Source organism: Budorcas taxicolor, chromosome X, assembly GCF_023091745.1.
Source record: "Budorcas taxicolor isolate Tak-1 chromosome X, Takin1.1, whole genome shotgun sequence".
NCBI classification, from domain to species: domain Eukaryota; kingdom Metazoa; phylum Chordata; class Mammalia; order Artiodactyla; family Bovidae; genus Budorcas; species Budorcas taxicolor.
The window spans coordinates 104,917,299-104,932,327 of NC_068935.1; the positions used below are offsets into that span (position 1 = coordinate 104,917,299).

Below are 15,029 nucleotides of genomic sequence, written 5' to 3' on the forward strand. Positions count from 1 at the left end.
ACTTTTTGTTGAGACTTACCTTGGTATTGAATTAGAAAGAAAAAGCTTGGAAGTAAATCTTGTTGGTAGCTTCTTCCCAAACAAATCTGAATACTTACAAAGGTGATTATCTACCACTTTGAAATACCAGAGAAAAATAAAATTAGCTTTTGCTAAAAAAAAAGTTTATTTTTATTTAATGACTAAGCCATTCATTGGCAGATCAGAAAGCAACAAACTTTTGTCAAGTTTTGTTAACACATTTGCTTTTTTTATTTTTTAGAATATAGTCTACATCTGGATTAAAAAAGTTTTAAATAAATTTAAGACATATAACAACAGTGGAACCCTTCATCATTCTATGTACAACATGGATAGAATGTCAGTTGGTTCCATCTCGGGTAAGTCCACTTTCTCATAATAATGTAATTATTTTCACCAAGTGGCAAGCTTCGTACAAGCTGGCACCGTGCCAGCTTACACATACTGGGGTGGGGGTGACGTGAAAGGGATGGGATAGAGGTGCCACAGGACAACTAACTATACAGTGTAACAGAAAATCATTAATAAACTAGTACCAGTTACCGACACAGTGCTGTTTGTGCGCTTATCACAATGGAATCGCCGAAGTTTCAGAGCAAAGAGGACATTCGAAATACTTAGGACGGGGCCACTGTTACAAAAAGAAATAGTGCAAACAGGAAAACTGATGCAACCTTAGCAACACTGTGGCCTCCGCCAGCCCAAAGGCAGGGCGGCGGAAGGCTGTGCACCCGCCCAGCCTTCCCCAGCGCCCAGCTCCGGGCAGCGCTCCCAAGGGTGGCAACCCAGCGCCGCGCCCCGGAATGGCCTATTCTCGGCCCTTCTCCTCCGGAAAGAAAAGAAACTCCAGGAAAGGCACAGACTGAATGCAGGGCGTCAACTCAGGCCCATTCCCACCAAAGTAGAACACAGCCCCCTCATTCCCCCACCTCCACCCGACCCCGCCGGGGAAGAGAAGGAAGTCCTTGAGCACTATCCCACCTCTTTGGCCACCACTTTCCTCTCTGCTCTCGCCAAAGAAGCCCCTTCCTCCATGCTACCCTGCTGCGCCCCCAGCATGTACGCAGCCCCCCAACTTTGCAGTCCGCCCATCGCGCCCTACAGCCAGAAAGAAAATAGCTTTAAGGAAAGAGAGAGGGTGAGAGATGGGGCCAGGAAGGGTGCGGGACAGCCGCGGGCGACGCGCCTCAGTGCCCCCAGTTGCTGAAGCCGATCTCCTGCTTGTATCTGTTAGTGAGGATGTTGGCTTTGCGCGTGAGTTTGGAGAGCACAGTGTGCAGCCCTCGCAGGTGGTAGTGGAACTGCTGTTCCAGGTCCTCCTCGCCGGCGTCCGCGCCCTCCAGGTTGCTCAGGTCCACCAGGATGTCCTTGGACTTCCAGGCGCTCCCCTCCTCGCTCCCTGCCGCCGGCGGCTGGTGCAGGACCCCCCACTCGATGTCGTTTCGGATGGACTTCAGCAGCACGTAGTGGCTGTACATGTCCCGGGAGGGCGCGAAAAAGCTGCCATTGGCGCTGCCCGGGCTGGGGGCCGGGGGCGTGCGCTCCTCCATGCAGCCACCACTGCCGCCTACCTCCACGCCGACATCGTTGTCCAGCTCGGGCTCGGCCAGTGGCACGTCACGCAGCAGACTGGGCACCATCACCGTCTGGTCCATGTTGTTCACGGCGCCGATGAAGCGATTCATGGCGTTAAAGAGCGAGTGCTTCTGGTTGTAGGTGTCGCAAATTTGCATCATGGTGGCCGCGTGGGCGCCGAAGCACAGGGACGCAGGGGCACGGGATGGCCGGCTAGGGCGAGGGGCTGCCCGCCTTCACGCGCTCTGTGAGGCCCGCGCCGGGAGCCTGGCTACTGCCGGTGCGGCGGGATTCCCGGCTCCTCCTCCGCCCTCTCCAACTCTCGTGTTGATCGCAGCCCGGCCCTGCGGGATGCGCGACTTCTGGCTTTGGCGTCCGGAAGCTCGCGATATCAGCTCGTGGTCCCTGGGTCGAGCCCTTTGCCTGCTTGGAAGACGGGGACGAAAGAGATTATTCATCCAGCTAGGGTGCCCGGTACCCTAGCTTGCGCGCACCGCCCCTCCCCTCCCCCCCCACCCCCCGGGTTACTGCTTTTCTGGGACTGCGCCCGGGTGGCTCCCAGCTATCAGGCGGTCCCACCTCCTAGCGCACCCAGTGCCTCTGAGAGAAAGAAGGTGGACTCCCCACTCCCGTCTCCCTCCGCAAAGCCGGAGTCCAAGCACCCCCGAAGACCGGCAGAAATGGGAAGGGGGCACGCACTTCCTCCGGCGCCTCGAGATCCCCTGCTGCTGGGTAGCTCAGTGTTCCCGCTCCCGGCTGCTGCTGCCTGCGGCTGCTGCGGCGGTCAGTGGCCGAACTGTGTGTCTGCGGGCGGTGGTGGTGGCGTGGGCCCCCTACCCATCCCAGGTGCTCAATTTATAGAGCCCCGGAAAGGTGTCGCCGACGCTCAGGGCCACCCCCTGTGTCTCCTCCTCCCGCCTCCTCGGCAGCGCGGAGATAAAAGGCCCAAGCTGAGGATGACCGGGAGTAACACTCTCTGGGCCCTTTCTACAGCGGGGGCGGGGCGTGCTGGGCCAGCCCCGCCTCTCGCCTGATACCCGGGCGGAGGGAGGGCGCCGTGGCAGGGCAGGGCAGAGGAGAGATGGAGCAGCCAGCCGCACCCGCCAGCGCCGAGTGCAGAGCAGGCCAGTTTAGGGGGAAGGTCAGGCGCTCTGTGGGTAAAGGAGGCGCCGGCGTCCCCTCCGGCCAGTGGGCGGGCTGGAATGCGGGGGATGGGTGGGCCTTGCTCATGTTCGGGGGTGGGAAGACCGAATTGCTGGTGCCCTGGTCGTAAAGTGAGCAACTCCCCCCAACCCCGCATCTATGCTGGCAGTGGCCCGGAAACTACCAATCTGTTTATTAATAGACGTCGGGGAAAAGGGACCCGCAGTAGCAGCAACTCCATCCCGAGACTCTTACGTAAGAAGGGTGAAAGAAGGGTGACGGGGCATGCCGGCTGCACGTGGACGTCTGGTGCTCCTGCCACTGCCCTGGCTTTGGCCTACTGCGGGGGCAGGGAGAAGAGCCTCAGAGGCTTTTGCCTCCCTCCTGGCTGGGTCTTTCGCAATATTTCCAGTAACATCCGTTGCCAAGGGATGAAGAGCGACCCATCTTTGTATCTGCACAGTCTTCCAGGAGATCAGATGTGGCGATGGGAAGTAGCCAAATTCCTGACTTTCGCCCAAATCCCGCTACTCAGAGATCCGTGGCCTTTTCGGCTGCCAAAAGGCCAGGAGAGAGTGACAGTAGGTAGGGTCGTGCTGGGTGTCTCACCATTTAACATAAAAGTGGGGGAGGTGTCCAGTATTTTTTTTTAGGAAAGGAGTTTGAAATGTTCCTTTCCAAAAATAGTTCTTAAAACGCAAGGTCATTCAATAGGGCCTAAAACTATGTACCAAATTGCTGGATTTAACTTTTCAGTCTTGCACCTTAAATTTCAGTTTGAGACTCTAAACCACAGCCCGTTTTCAGTTTTGTTTTTCCCATCTCAATTCCCATGCCATGTCCTTCATCCAACAGTGTTCTCCAACAGTCCTACAGATAATCCAAGCAGACTCAAGTTTCTAATTTTTAATCTCTTTTCTCTAAAACCTTTTAAGGGTGCTTTTAGTACTGTTTTTTCACAGGACAAAAGTGCCAAAAGGGAGAAGCACAAAATAAGTTTATTTTTTCCCCTCTCTTTCACTTGAATAATCTATATTTAATTTTTTCCCACGGCAAACCATCTTCCTAATTGTCTTTTGAATGAAAATCTGACTGAGTGCTACAAGGGTGGGACAGAGGAGACAGAGCCCAGCCAGGGGAGCCCCTCTCCCAGGGCTTATTAGTTCTGCCAGACCATAGCCCTTGTTTTTTCATCTGTAAAACTGGAATCATGTTACTGGCTCAAACTATCAGGGTCTTTGGGAGAATCATTGGAAAAAAAAATGTAGACGAAAAAAGCATTATATAAATTTCAAGCATTAAAATAATCTCATCCTCTGTTTACACATGTGGAAACTTACAAACTCTTTCAGCCCCAATTTCCTCCTCAATAAAATGGAGCTTCTCCCATGGGCTGTGCCAAATTTTGGTTAATGGTAAATGAGATAATAGATAAAAAAATTATTATGTAAACTGAAAAGTATAAAGGTGAAATTGTACTTAGTATAGGATCTTTTCATAGTCTAAAGGTTTTTACCTGAAGGGTCAGAAACCTTAAACATGAAAATGGTTCATGATGATTCGCAGACCCTTCCCCACCGCCCCCAATGCTTAGGCAACTGGTGAGTACAAAACACTCCAGCTTGAATTTAAGCCTTTATGCACAATGACAGACAAAAAACATTGCAACAAGAAATCTCAAAAAAAAAAAAAAAGACACACATCCGGTTTTCAATAACTGATTATCTATAAATTAAAGCACATTTTGTCCCCTATGACAGACCGGCTTGATATTTTAAGTGCCTCTGGATGAAAATTTAGCATTCAGATTTGAGTTACTAAATGCTGGGATCCTGCCTCTTTTCTTCCCAGTTTCAGCAAAGTGTGACAAAAACTCACAGAAAACGGAAATTCAAGTGATCTAGCAAAGGAATTCCAGCAAAACCCCTCCCAGCTTGAGAGAAAGCCCCTAATGCCTTCTTTTCGGTCTCCACTCTCCACTCTGAGCTGTTTCCTTCCTTCTTCTGGGGTTGAGGTTACACTCCATCCCCCCCAGTTTCTTGATTCCTTTTCTTTCACATTTCTTAAACACTGTAAGAGAAAGATGGCTCTTGCACCTGCCTGCAAAACTTCCCAAACCGGGCCTTCTCGGTTCCCCTAGGGCCAGAGCAAGAACTCATGCCCACCGGGGTAACTCCGGAACAGAAAGGTCGGGATCCAGAGCTCCCGGCCCTTGGAATCACCCCACCACCGCCCCTCCGGCTTCAGCCAATCAGGTGCTGTCCGGGAGTATTATGCAAATAACCCTTCGCGCCCTAGCCAGTCAGGAGACACGGCCCCCTCCCTCCAGCATTCTCTTTCACCCCAGCCGCGCCGAACTGGCGGCGGCGTCCCTGGCAACCGGAGCGCCGCCAATTTTCCCCTGCACAGAGGCTGAAAAAAAAAACATTAAAATGGTTCCTTGTGGTCACCTGGGAGGGGAGCGGGTGGGCCTGGCCAGGCTGGAGGCGAACAACCTCTCCGTTGCCTCAGGCACTTTACCAGTTGCAATCTGGAACAGGCTGGAGATACTGAATAACCTGCCCAGGACTTATTTTGCCTCTGGAAAACAGAAGTCATCTAGTGAGCAAACAACTTTTGAGTACTTTTTGCAGGCTAGCAGGCTCAGGCTTCCTCCCAAATATGCCGAATTCTCTGTAAAAGCTTCGTCTGGAATCTGGCACCCACCCGACTTCTTGATCCACCCTTCCAACTCGGGAGCTCAATTCAGATTCTTAATTCCCCCACGTTTACCTTCTTCAGCAACCAGAAAGTCACATCTTGCTGATCTATCTCCCAATAAGTGTTCACAGATGCTCCCTTCTGTGTCCTTTGAATAGTTTGGGGAAAGATGGCATTTCAAGTAACCAGAAATTTATAAACAAATGCAATAAACTGGTCAACAGTAAACTGGTCAAAGAAGACAGATGGAGAAAGCTGAGATTTGGCCTAGAGCTGATGTGAAGGTGGTATCCTTGTAAAGCTAGAAACCAGCTCAACTCAAGAAAGTGGAGACTCTAGGTTACTGTGAGGCAAAATGTAGAAGGAACCACTTTATGCTAAGTGTCCTAGAAAGATGATAATCAGACTGTCTTAAGACCATGTAGTCCAACCATTCACTTGTGCTGAAATTGCTCACAACATCCCCACCAAGTGGTCACCCTGGCCCACATTCTTGTAATTTCCATCTTCTAGGTTAGTTCTTCTGTCTTGGAGCAGGCCTCCAGGAAGCCATGGAGGACTGTCAGGTGTTTGAAGGTAGATAGGGTCTCCAGTCCACTTTCTTCAAGCCAGCTATTCCAAGTTCCTGCAGCAGTTCTTCATGGTCTCTCTGGAGTTACTCATCCATCCTGGCCACCGTCTTTGGAAGTAGCTCCACTTTGCTCGTAAGTGTGGCACCTGGAATTAATTCAAGCACCATCATTTTTTAGGACAAAATGGAGTGGCATGGCCACCCATTTAACTTTAAATGGTAGCTTTTCTAGATCATATTTATTGCCCACAAATGCTTGGAACTTAGACATGTTAACACATTTAAACATCACAACAACTCTGAGAAGAAAGTAAGGATCACAGAATTTGAATGGCCAAAGTAGCAGAACTGGGATTTGACCTAGTTTGCTGGTGCCTGAACCAATGTTTCTTCCACTACCCAACAAACATCTATTTCTTTACAATGCCAGTCCTTTAAATGGACTTCTTTTAGCTGCTACATCCATATGTAGCTGATTAACAAAATTCTGTGTATCCTGTTGTGTTTTTTTTATCGGAGTATAGTTGATTTAAAATGTATTAGTTTCAGGTGTACAGCAAAGTGATTCAGTTCTTTTTCAGATTCTTTTCCCTTCAAGGTTATTACAAAATACTGAGTATAGTTCCCTGTTCTCTACAGTAGGTCCTCATTGATTATCTGTTTTATATACAGTAGTGTGTATCTGTTAATCCCAAAGTCCTAATTTATCCCTCCTCCCTCATTTCCCTTTTGGTAACATTGTTTCTATATCTGTGGGTCTATTTCTGTTTTGTTAATAAGTTCATTTGTATCATTTGTATTTTAGATTCCACATATAAGTGATATCATATTCGTCTTTCTCTGGCTAACTCTACTTACTATAATAATCTCTGGGTCCATCCACGTTGCTGCAAATGGCATTATTTCATTCTTTTTTTATGACTTTGACATATATATATATATATATATATATATACACACACACACACACACACACACCGCATCTTCTTTATCTATCTGTTGATGGATGTTTAGGTTTTTTCCATGCCTTGGCTATTGTAAGTAGTGCTGCAATGAATATTGAGGTGCATGTATCTTTTCAAATTATGGTTTTCTCCAGATATATGCCCAGGAAGGGTATTGCTAGATCATATGGTAGCTCTATTTCTAGTTTTTTTGAGAAACCTCCATACTATACTTAATAGTGGCTGTACCAGTTTACATTCCCACTAACAGTGTAGTTCTCCTTTCTCCCCACACTCTCCAGAGTTTATTATTTGTAGACTTTTTGATGATGGCCATTCTGATCAGTGTGAGGTGATACTTCATTGTAGTTTTGATTTCTCTAATAATTAGTGATATCGAGTATCTTTCATGTGCCTGTTAGCCATCTATATGTCTCCTTTGGAGAAATGTCTATTTAGATCTTCTACCCATTTTTTTGATGTTGAGCTATATGAGCTATTTATGTATTTTGGAAATTAATCCCCTGTCGGTTTCATCATTTACAAATGTTATCTGTCATTCTATAGGCTGTCTTTTCATTTTATGATTTCCTTTGCTGTGCAAAAGCTTTTAAGTTTAATTAGGTCCCATTGTTTTTATTTCCATTACTCTAGATACAGATCCAAAAAGATCTTGCTGCGATCTTTGTCACAGATTGTTCTGCCTATGTTTTCCTCTAGGAGTTTTGTAATATCTGGTCTTACATTAAGTCTTTAATCTGTTTTGAGTTTATTTTTGTATGTGGTGTTAGAGAATGTTCTAATGTGTTTGGATATTACCCATATGTTTGATAACTATACTTTATATTGATCCAAGTTATTGATAATTTACAGGGAACACTGGCTGGGCAAAGGGCAAAATACTTTGGAACAGCTGGAAAGCTTCTTCAGCTTGATATCAACCCATTAATTAGCATCTTTAAATAATTAATTAATTAGCACGTTTTGGCATATGTTGTTTCAGCCAGCTATGAATCATGTTAATTGTATAATCATCTAGCCCTTATTTTTCTTCTTGACCACAGAATATTATGAGAGGCCCTGCTAAGTGCCTTGCTAGAGTTCCAAGTTAATAGCTAGTTTTTCTTTTATGGAATTGGGAAGTTGGGTATTTTTGTCATCTGCCATGGAGGAACCACTGTCACATGATACAAAAATGCAGAAATGGCATCATAATATTCTGAGTTAAATTTGCAAACAGGTGGTATTAATCTCAGTGCAATTGTCATCATAGGAAACACTCTCACAAAGATTTAGTTGGGAAAAGATAAGAAGATGCTAAAACATGAGAACATGGCAGTAGTGAGTCTGCTGGCCTCCAACCTTGAGCTTGCAGGTTCTGGCATGTCCGAATATGTTGCGGTTAGCACTTTGTCCCCATCTTATTTTTAAGAAGCCTTTTTAGACTTGAATCCACGAGGAGTAGAGCAAAGGAAAAACTGAGACTACTAAAGACTACCTTTTATTTATTTATTTATTTTAATTTAATTTAATTTTTTTTTCCTTTACAGTACTCTATTGGTTTTGCCATACATCAACATGAATCCGCCGTGGGTGTACATTGCTCTTAGTATTTCTGCATCTTTGGGGATTTTAAACCACATGGAAAATGAGGCACTTAATTTGAATGTGGTAAATAAGAAATTTGATTGATTTGTGAATTCTCTAATTTTTTTATAATTCACTACATTTTTTTATCAATTTATAGGTTTGCTTACCTACCATATAGGCTTTTCTCCATCTGATTATTCCTAGATCTCTTAGAATTTTAAGACTTTCTTACACCATCAGCATAGAAGGGACGATGGAAATGGTCTTCCTTTCCTCTCTTCTGTTTGTGTCAATTTGCTTAGTTTGAATTCTTAAATTAAATTCAAAGTTTACAATTTCTAGTACTAAAGTAACATTGAGAGAGAAGACATAATTATCAATATTTCGTATGTTCAATTCCTAACCTGAGTCATAGATATGTGTATATATATGTCATACTTTACTGTTTTTATATAACATTTTTATATAGGCTTATATATATACAACCCATTTAATTGAAGCTACAATGTCATTAATGCAATGCTATCTGATGCAAAACTTCAATAGTTCTATGCTATAATTTCCTCTTTTAACCCTAACAATAAAGGGAATTAGACCAAGACAAGAAGCACTGGAGATGAAGGGAATCCTTCTACATCATATTAGGTCCAGGTGGAGAATTTAGGCTAGTCTCATAATTATGAGCTGGAAGAAAAGAATAGTATGGCAAACTAAAACAAACAAACAAAAGATAGTATGCAGAAGATGTAAGTCTGGAAGTAAGTACAACACATAGACCCTTCCAGCTTTAGACGACCTTAGTAAGAATACAAAAAACAGTGAACCATTAGGAAGATTTTAAAAAGGAAATAGCAGAGCAAAGGAACAAAATTTAAACACCTCACCTCAAAGGCAAACAAACTAGTAGAAAGTTAATAAATAAATTATAAACAAAGTAGTCATGACAAAAAGTTAAATTACTGGCATAGGGAGAGGGTTTAGATAATCACAGAGAATTAATAAAGAAAATAGAGAGGAAATGTTGGATATGGAAACAAAAACAACATGATATAAACCTAATTGACATCACTGAGGTAGAGATTTCAACAATCGAAATTAGAAAAAAAAACATGGGCATGATGTAGAAAACTTTGCAAACATGTTCCTCTGCAGATTTAATAAGCACACTGTATACCAGGTAAAATTATTCAGAAAAGCTGACATTGAAAAACAAGCTAGTTATATTTTTCAACTTCAAGAAAGAAGAAAAAAGTCTTCAAGTATCCAAGCAGGAATAGAAGTCGTCAAAAAGATGGTGGTTACAGGAAAGGATAGAATCAAACCAACTTTACAGAAACATTCAATGACAGGAGACAGTGGAACTATAAGTAAGAAATGTAACTCAAGAATATGATATTACGCAAGTGAAAACAATACTCAGACATTCTCAAATGTGAACTCAGAGCTTTTCTTGAAAAAGAATACTCAGTGATAAAATTCTGCCAACAAAAAAGAAATCACAATACATAACTCAGGAATGGAAAACTCCGATGAAGAGATTCATGGTGAACTTGAATCCTCTGAAATATAGCAATAAGATTAACCGGTGAGGGTAGTATGATTTCAGAACAGAATAAATACTTTAAACACTGACAGTGTAAAAATAATGCTAGCAACAAAATTGGTAGATGAGGGAATAAAGAGTGGCAGAGCTAATCAGCTTTCATCATAGCAGGTCTATCAATGAATCTAAAACCAAATTGTGCCATTTAAAAAATGAAGACACCAACATCTTAGTAATTTTCAAGATATTTTTTTCTTGACTTATAGGAATCTTTTTGCTGTTGCTTAATTGCTAAGTTGTGTCTGACTCTTTTGTGACCCCATGGACTGTAGCCCTGCCAGGTTCCTCTGTCCATGAGATATTTCCCATGCAAAAATACTGGCATGGGTTGCCATTTCCTTCTCCAGGGGATCCTCCCCACCCAGGCATCAAACTTGCATCTCTTGCATTGGCAGACAGATTCTTTACCATTGAGCCACCTGGGAAGCCTGTAGGAATCTTTTAGGAACCAGTATATTCTGTAGCAAGAATCTCTTCTAAAGTTCAGTATTTCAGTGTCATCTCACTACTCAAAATTCAAGTAAAATTAATTTTCACGTTTCATTTAAAGTAGCATGCACAATAATGTTCTATTGCTTCATCTGAGTGCCAGCTGCTAGTAATAGAGGTGTGTTCAATTTGCAGAAATTTATTAAACTGACACATTTGAACATTTTTCTTCATATATGTTGTACTTGAATATATTTTTTGAAATTCTATTAATATAAAAATCTCTAAGAGTGAGAGTGTGTGTATGAGAGAGACAACAGTCTGATATAGTGATCTGGTTTGGAATTAAATGCTCTCAGTATTGTTTTGGTAAAAACATTTGTGAACCCAAATATTAAGTGGAAATAAAAAAGCAGTAAGCCCTCTGAACTTTGGGTAAAAACTATTGTTCTTGCTGTCTGCTCCTGTCAACTTGCAATTTAAGAAAGCCAATGTTTGGAGCTTCCCAGCCTTGGTCTTAGAGAGGTAATATTCTCTGAGGCAGTTCCATTAAAACAGTGTTTTTCTATAAACCCCCTAAATACTGTTTCTAAAACTACATTTGTACAGCAAATTTATGAATAGGTATCTGCCTCTGTTACACTATTCTATTGTTCATCTGTTAAGATGATTCAAAATATCTGGAAATCTGACATCTACTATTCTGTTTGTAAAGTCTGCACTTTTTTAACTCTAAAAATAGAAAAGTTCGTGTTAGTGGAGTTTTAAGAGTCTTCTACCCACTCATCTACATCCTGAACCTGGCCAGAATAATATATTACTTATCTACAGTATATACAGTCATCATACATTATCTGCGGGGGTCTGCTTCCAAGAGCCCCTGCCTATGCTAAAATCCTTGGATGCTTGAGTCCCATAGTGGACCCTCAGAATCTGAGGTTTTGTATCTTCAGATTCAACCAACAGCACATTGTATAGTGCTATAGTATTTACTATTGAAAACAATCCACATATAAGTGGACCCTGGCAGTTCAAACATACATTGTTAAAGGGTCAACTGTATATACTGTTTTCCATGCTACTGTGTAAAGATTATCCTGGCCACACTGGCCTGCAGAGATTGGGCTCTAGATCAACATTGGTCCTGCGTAATCGAAAATTCAACTGTGACACATAATCAATTTCATTTTTTTCCTAAATGGTTTCACAATTAGTAGAAATTTGAAAATTAATTCATGTGTACACACTATTAATAAGCGACTTTGTCATATTTTTCATTGTTATAATTGTCATTTTGTTCCTGGAAGAATATTAGACAGAGAAACATTTTCCATCTTTAAGACACAGAATGTCTTGTGTAATTTCATTTTGTGCCAAGTGGGTGATTACCTTGGCTGGAAGTAGAAAGTGTTTGTTTGTGGCGTAGAGTTCAGTCAGCAATATTTACCAAAAATGTTTATTTTGAGCTACATGGTGCCTTTAGATATGACTTATTTGGTTTCTATTGGAGGGGGTCAAATATTCCAATCCTGATTTAAACTATAAGTGGAAATGCTGAGGTAATTCATATAGTAATTAGATTTGGGTTTTAGAAAGAACAACCTTCATTTACTTAACAAAATGTCTGTAAGAGAACAAACTGAACAGAGTTGCTATGTATGAAAATTTATCTCTCTCATTTAGTCTCCTTCACTAGCAGATTAACTAAATCATTGGAATAATTGTGCTTTGGATTCAGAATCCAGAATATTCCAAATTGAAGATTCTTCAGAATCTATGAAGTATTAAATTAAGAAATTCTAGTGTGGGGTGTGATCACTCACCTAGAGCCAGACATCCTGGAATGTGAAGTCAAGTGGGCCTTAGAAAGCATCACTACGAACAAAACTAGTGGAGGTGATGGATTCCAGTTGAGCTATTTCAAATCCTGGAAGATGATGCTGTGAAAGTGCTGCACTCAATATGTCAGCAAATTTGGAAAACTCAGCAGTGGCCACAGGACTGGAAAAGGTCACTTTTCATTCCAATCCCAAAGAAAGGCAATGCCAAAAATGCTCAAACTACCACACAATTGCACTCATCTCACACGCTAGTAAAGTAATGCTCAAAATTCTCCAAGCCAGGCTTCAGCAATAGGTGAACCGTGAACTTCCAGATGTTCAAGCTGGTTTTAGAAAGGCAGAGGAACCAGAGATCAAATTGCCAACATCTGCTGGATCATGGAAAAAGCAAGAGAGTTCCAGAAAAACATCTATTTCTGCTTTATTGACTATGCCAAAGCCTTGACTGTGTGGATCACAATAAACTGTGGAAAATTCTGAAAGAGATGGGAATACCAGACCACCTGACCTGCCTCTTGAGAAACCTATGTGCAGGTCAGGAAGCAACAGTTAGAACTGGACATGGAACAACAGACTGGTTCCAAATAGGAAAAGGAGTACATCAAGGCTGTATATTGTCACCCTGCTTATTTAACTTCTATGCAGAGTACATCATGAGAAACACTGGACTGGAAGAAGCACAAGCTGGAATCAAGATTGCTGGGAGAAATATCAATAACCTCAGATATGCAGATGACACCACCCTTATGGCAGAAAGTGAAGAGGAACTAAAAAGCCTCTTGATGAGAGTGAAAGAGGAGAGTGAAAAAGTTGGCTTAAAGCTCAACATTCAGAAAACGAAGATCATGGCATCCGGTCCCATCACTCCATGGGAAATAGATGGGGAAACAGTGGAAACAGTGTCAGACCTTATTTTTTGGGTCTCCAAAATCACTGCAGATGGTGACTGCAGCCATGAAATTAAAAGACGCTTACTCCTTGGGAGAAAAGTTATGACCAACCTAGATAGCATATTCAAAAGCAGAGACATTACTTTGCCAACTAAGGTCCCTCTAGTCAAGGCTATGGTTTTTCCAGTGGTCATGTATGGATGTGAGAGTTGGACTGTGAAGAAGGCTGAGCGCCGAACTGATGCTTTTGAACTGTGGTGTTGGAGAAGACTCTTGAGCGTCCCTTGGACTGCAAGGAGCTCCAACCAATCCATTCTGAAGGAGATCAACCCTGGGATTTCTTTGGAAGGAATGATGCTAAAGCTGAAACTCCAGTACCTTGGCCACCTCATGCGAAGAGTTGACTCATTGGAAGGACAATGATGCTGGGAGGGATTGGGTGCAGGAGGAGAAAGGGACGACAGAGGATGAGATGGCTGGATGGCATCACTGACTCGATGGACGTGAGTCTGAGTGAACTCCGGGAGTTGGTGATGGACAGGGAGGCCTGGTGTGCTGCGATTCATGGGGTCACAAAGATTCAGACACGACTGAGCAACTAAACTGAACTGAACAGTATATTGTATTAGTCTGTATCATGAGGCTGTATATGAGGACTGTGAATGACAGTAAATACCTGTACTTTCTTGTAGCTCATCTATCTTTTGTAATGTGAAGCATTTTGGGAAGTCTTGAACCTCTTCCACTTGCAAATTTTGGGATTACACGATGCCTTTTTTTCTTTTCTCCTCCCTCCTTCCTTCTGTTTCCTCTTTCTCTCTTTTCCATTCTCTCACTATGCTCTCTCAGCATACATTCTTAAAACAATTCACAAATTCCTAATCATACATAATGTGAATATTTACAGTACTCATGATTTAAATCTCTTAAACTTATTTAGCCAAGAAAGGAAACATTTGAAGAAGCAGGAATTTAGAGAGAAGTCATAAATGAAAGAAGGAGAGGTAGTTAGCCACGTGAATAGCTGGAGGAAAAGCAAGTCAGACAGGGGAAACAGCCAGTGCAAAGGTCTTGGGGCAGAGATGTGCTTGAAATAGTCAAGGAATGACAAAGAGGCTGGTGTGACAGTAGCAGATAGAGTAAAGGGGAGAGTATTAGGTGATGAAATTCAAAAGGCGATGGGGTCAGATCACAGAGGGATTTGTAAGCTATTTTAAAGACTCACTCTTACTGGAGGAAGAAGTGTCATTGGAGTGTTTTGAGCAAAAGCATGACATGATTTGATTTACATATAAAAAGAACCTTCTGTTATTCTCCAGGTTGAGAATAATCTCCAGAGGAGCAAGAGTGGAAGCTAGATGAGCAGTCTGAAGACCATTGAAATCATCCAGGAGAGAGATGAAAGTGGCTTAGACAAAGATGGCAGTGGTGATAAGTGGTTATGTTCTAGGTACATTAAAAAAGTTGAGCCAGTAAAATCTGCTGATGGATTGCATTTAGGTGTCAGAAAAAAAAGAAGATAATCAAGGAAGACAAATTTTTGATCTAGGCAACCAAAAAGAGCTAACACTGAAATGGGAAAGGCTGCTGGCAGAGCATGTTTGAGTGAGAAGATCAAGAATCCAATTTTAAATATGTTAATTTCAAGATACCTATTATACATCAAGCAGGGACTCTGCATAGGTGGTCACATATCAGTGTTGAATCATAGTAAGTGCTGTC

General features: G+C 42.6%; 1 protein-coding gene and 1 pseudogene across 2 annotated transcripts; one reads left to right on the top strand and one right to left on the bottom strand.

Annotated features, from left to right (window-relative positions):
- Window positions 1-228: 228 nt before the first annotated feature.
- MID1IP1 (MID1 interacting protein 1) lies at window positions 229-2,564 on the bottom strand. Of its 2 annotated transcripts, none has more exons than XM_052662968.1 (2): window positions 2,296-2,564; window positions 229-2,019 (listed from the first exon to the last, which is right to left on the bottom strand). In XM_052662968.1, exon 2 carries the CDS (start codon window positions 1,755-1,757, stop codon window positions 1,209-1,211), a length of 549 nt encoding a protein of 182 aa, XP_052518928.1. In that variant the 5' UTR covers window positions 1,758-2,019; window positions 2,296-2,564; the 3' UTR covers window positions 229-1,208. The 2 variants fall into 2 exon arrangements, with proteins under 2 accessions (XP_052518928.1, XP_052518929.1); XM_052662969.1 differs by having other exon boundaries at window positions 229-2,022.
- A 243-nt stretch (window positions 2,565-2,807) lies between these two features.
- Window positions 2,808-15,029, top strand: part of LOC128069593 (transcription factor AP-2 gamma-like) — a 68,298-nt pseudogene continuing 56,076 nt past the window's right edge.

Bases quoted from the DNA above. Each gene is read 5' to 3' on its own strand.
- MID1IP1 (XM_052662968.1), bottom strand. From the start codon at position 1,757: ATGATGCAAATTTGCGACACCTACAACCAGAAGCACTCGCTCTTTAAC.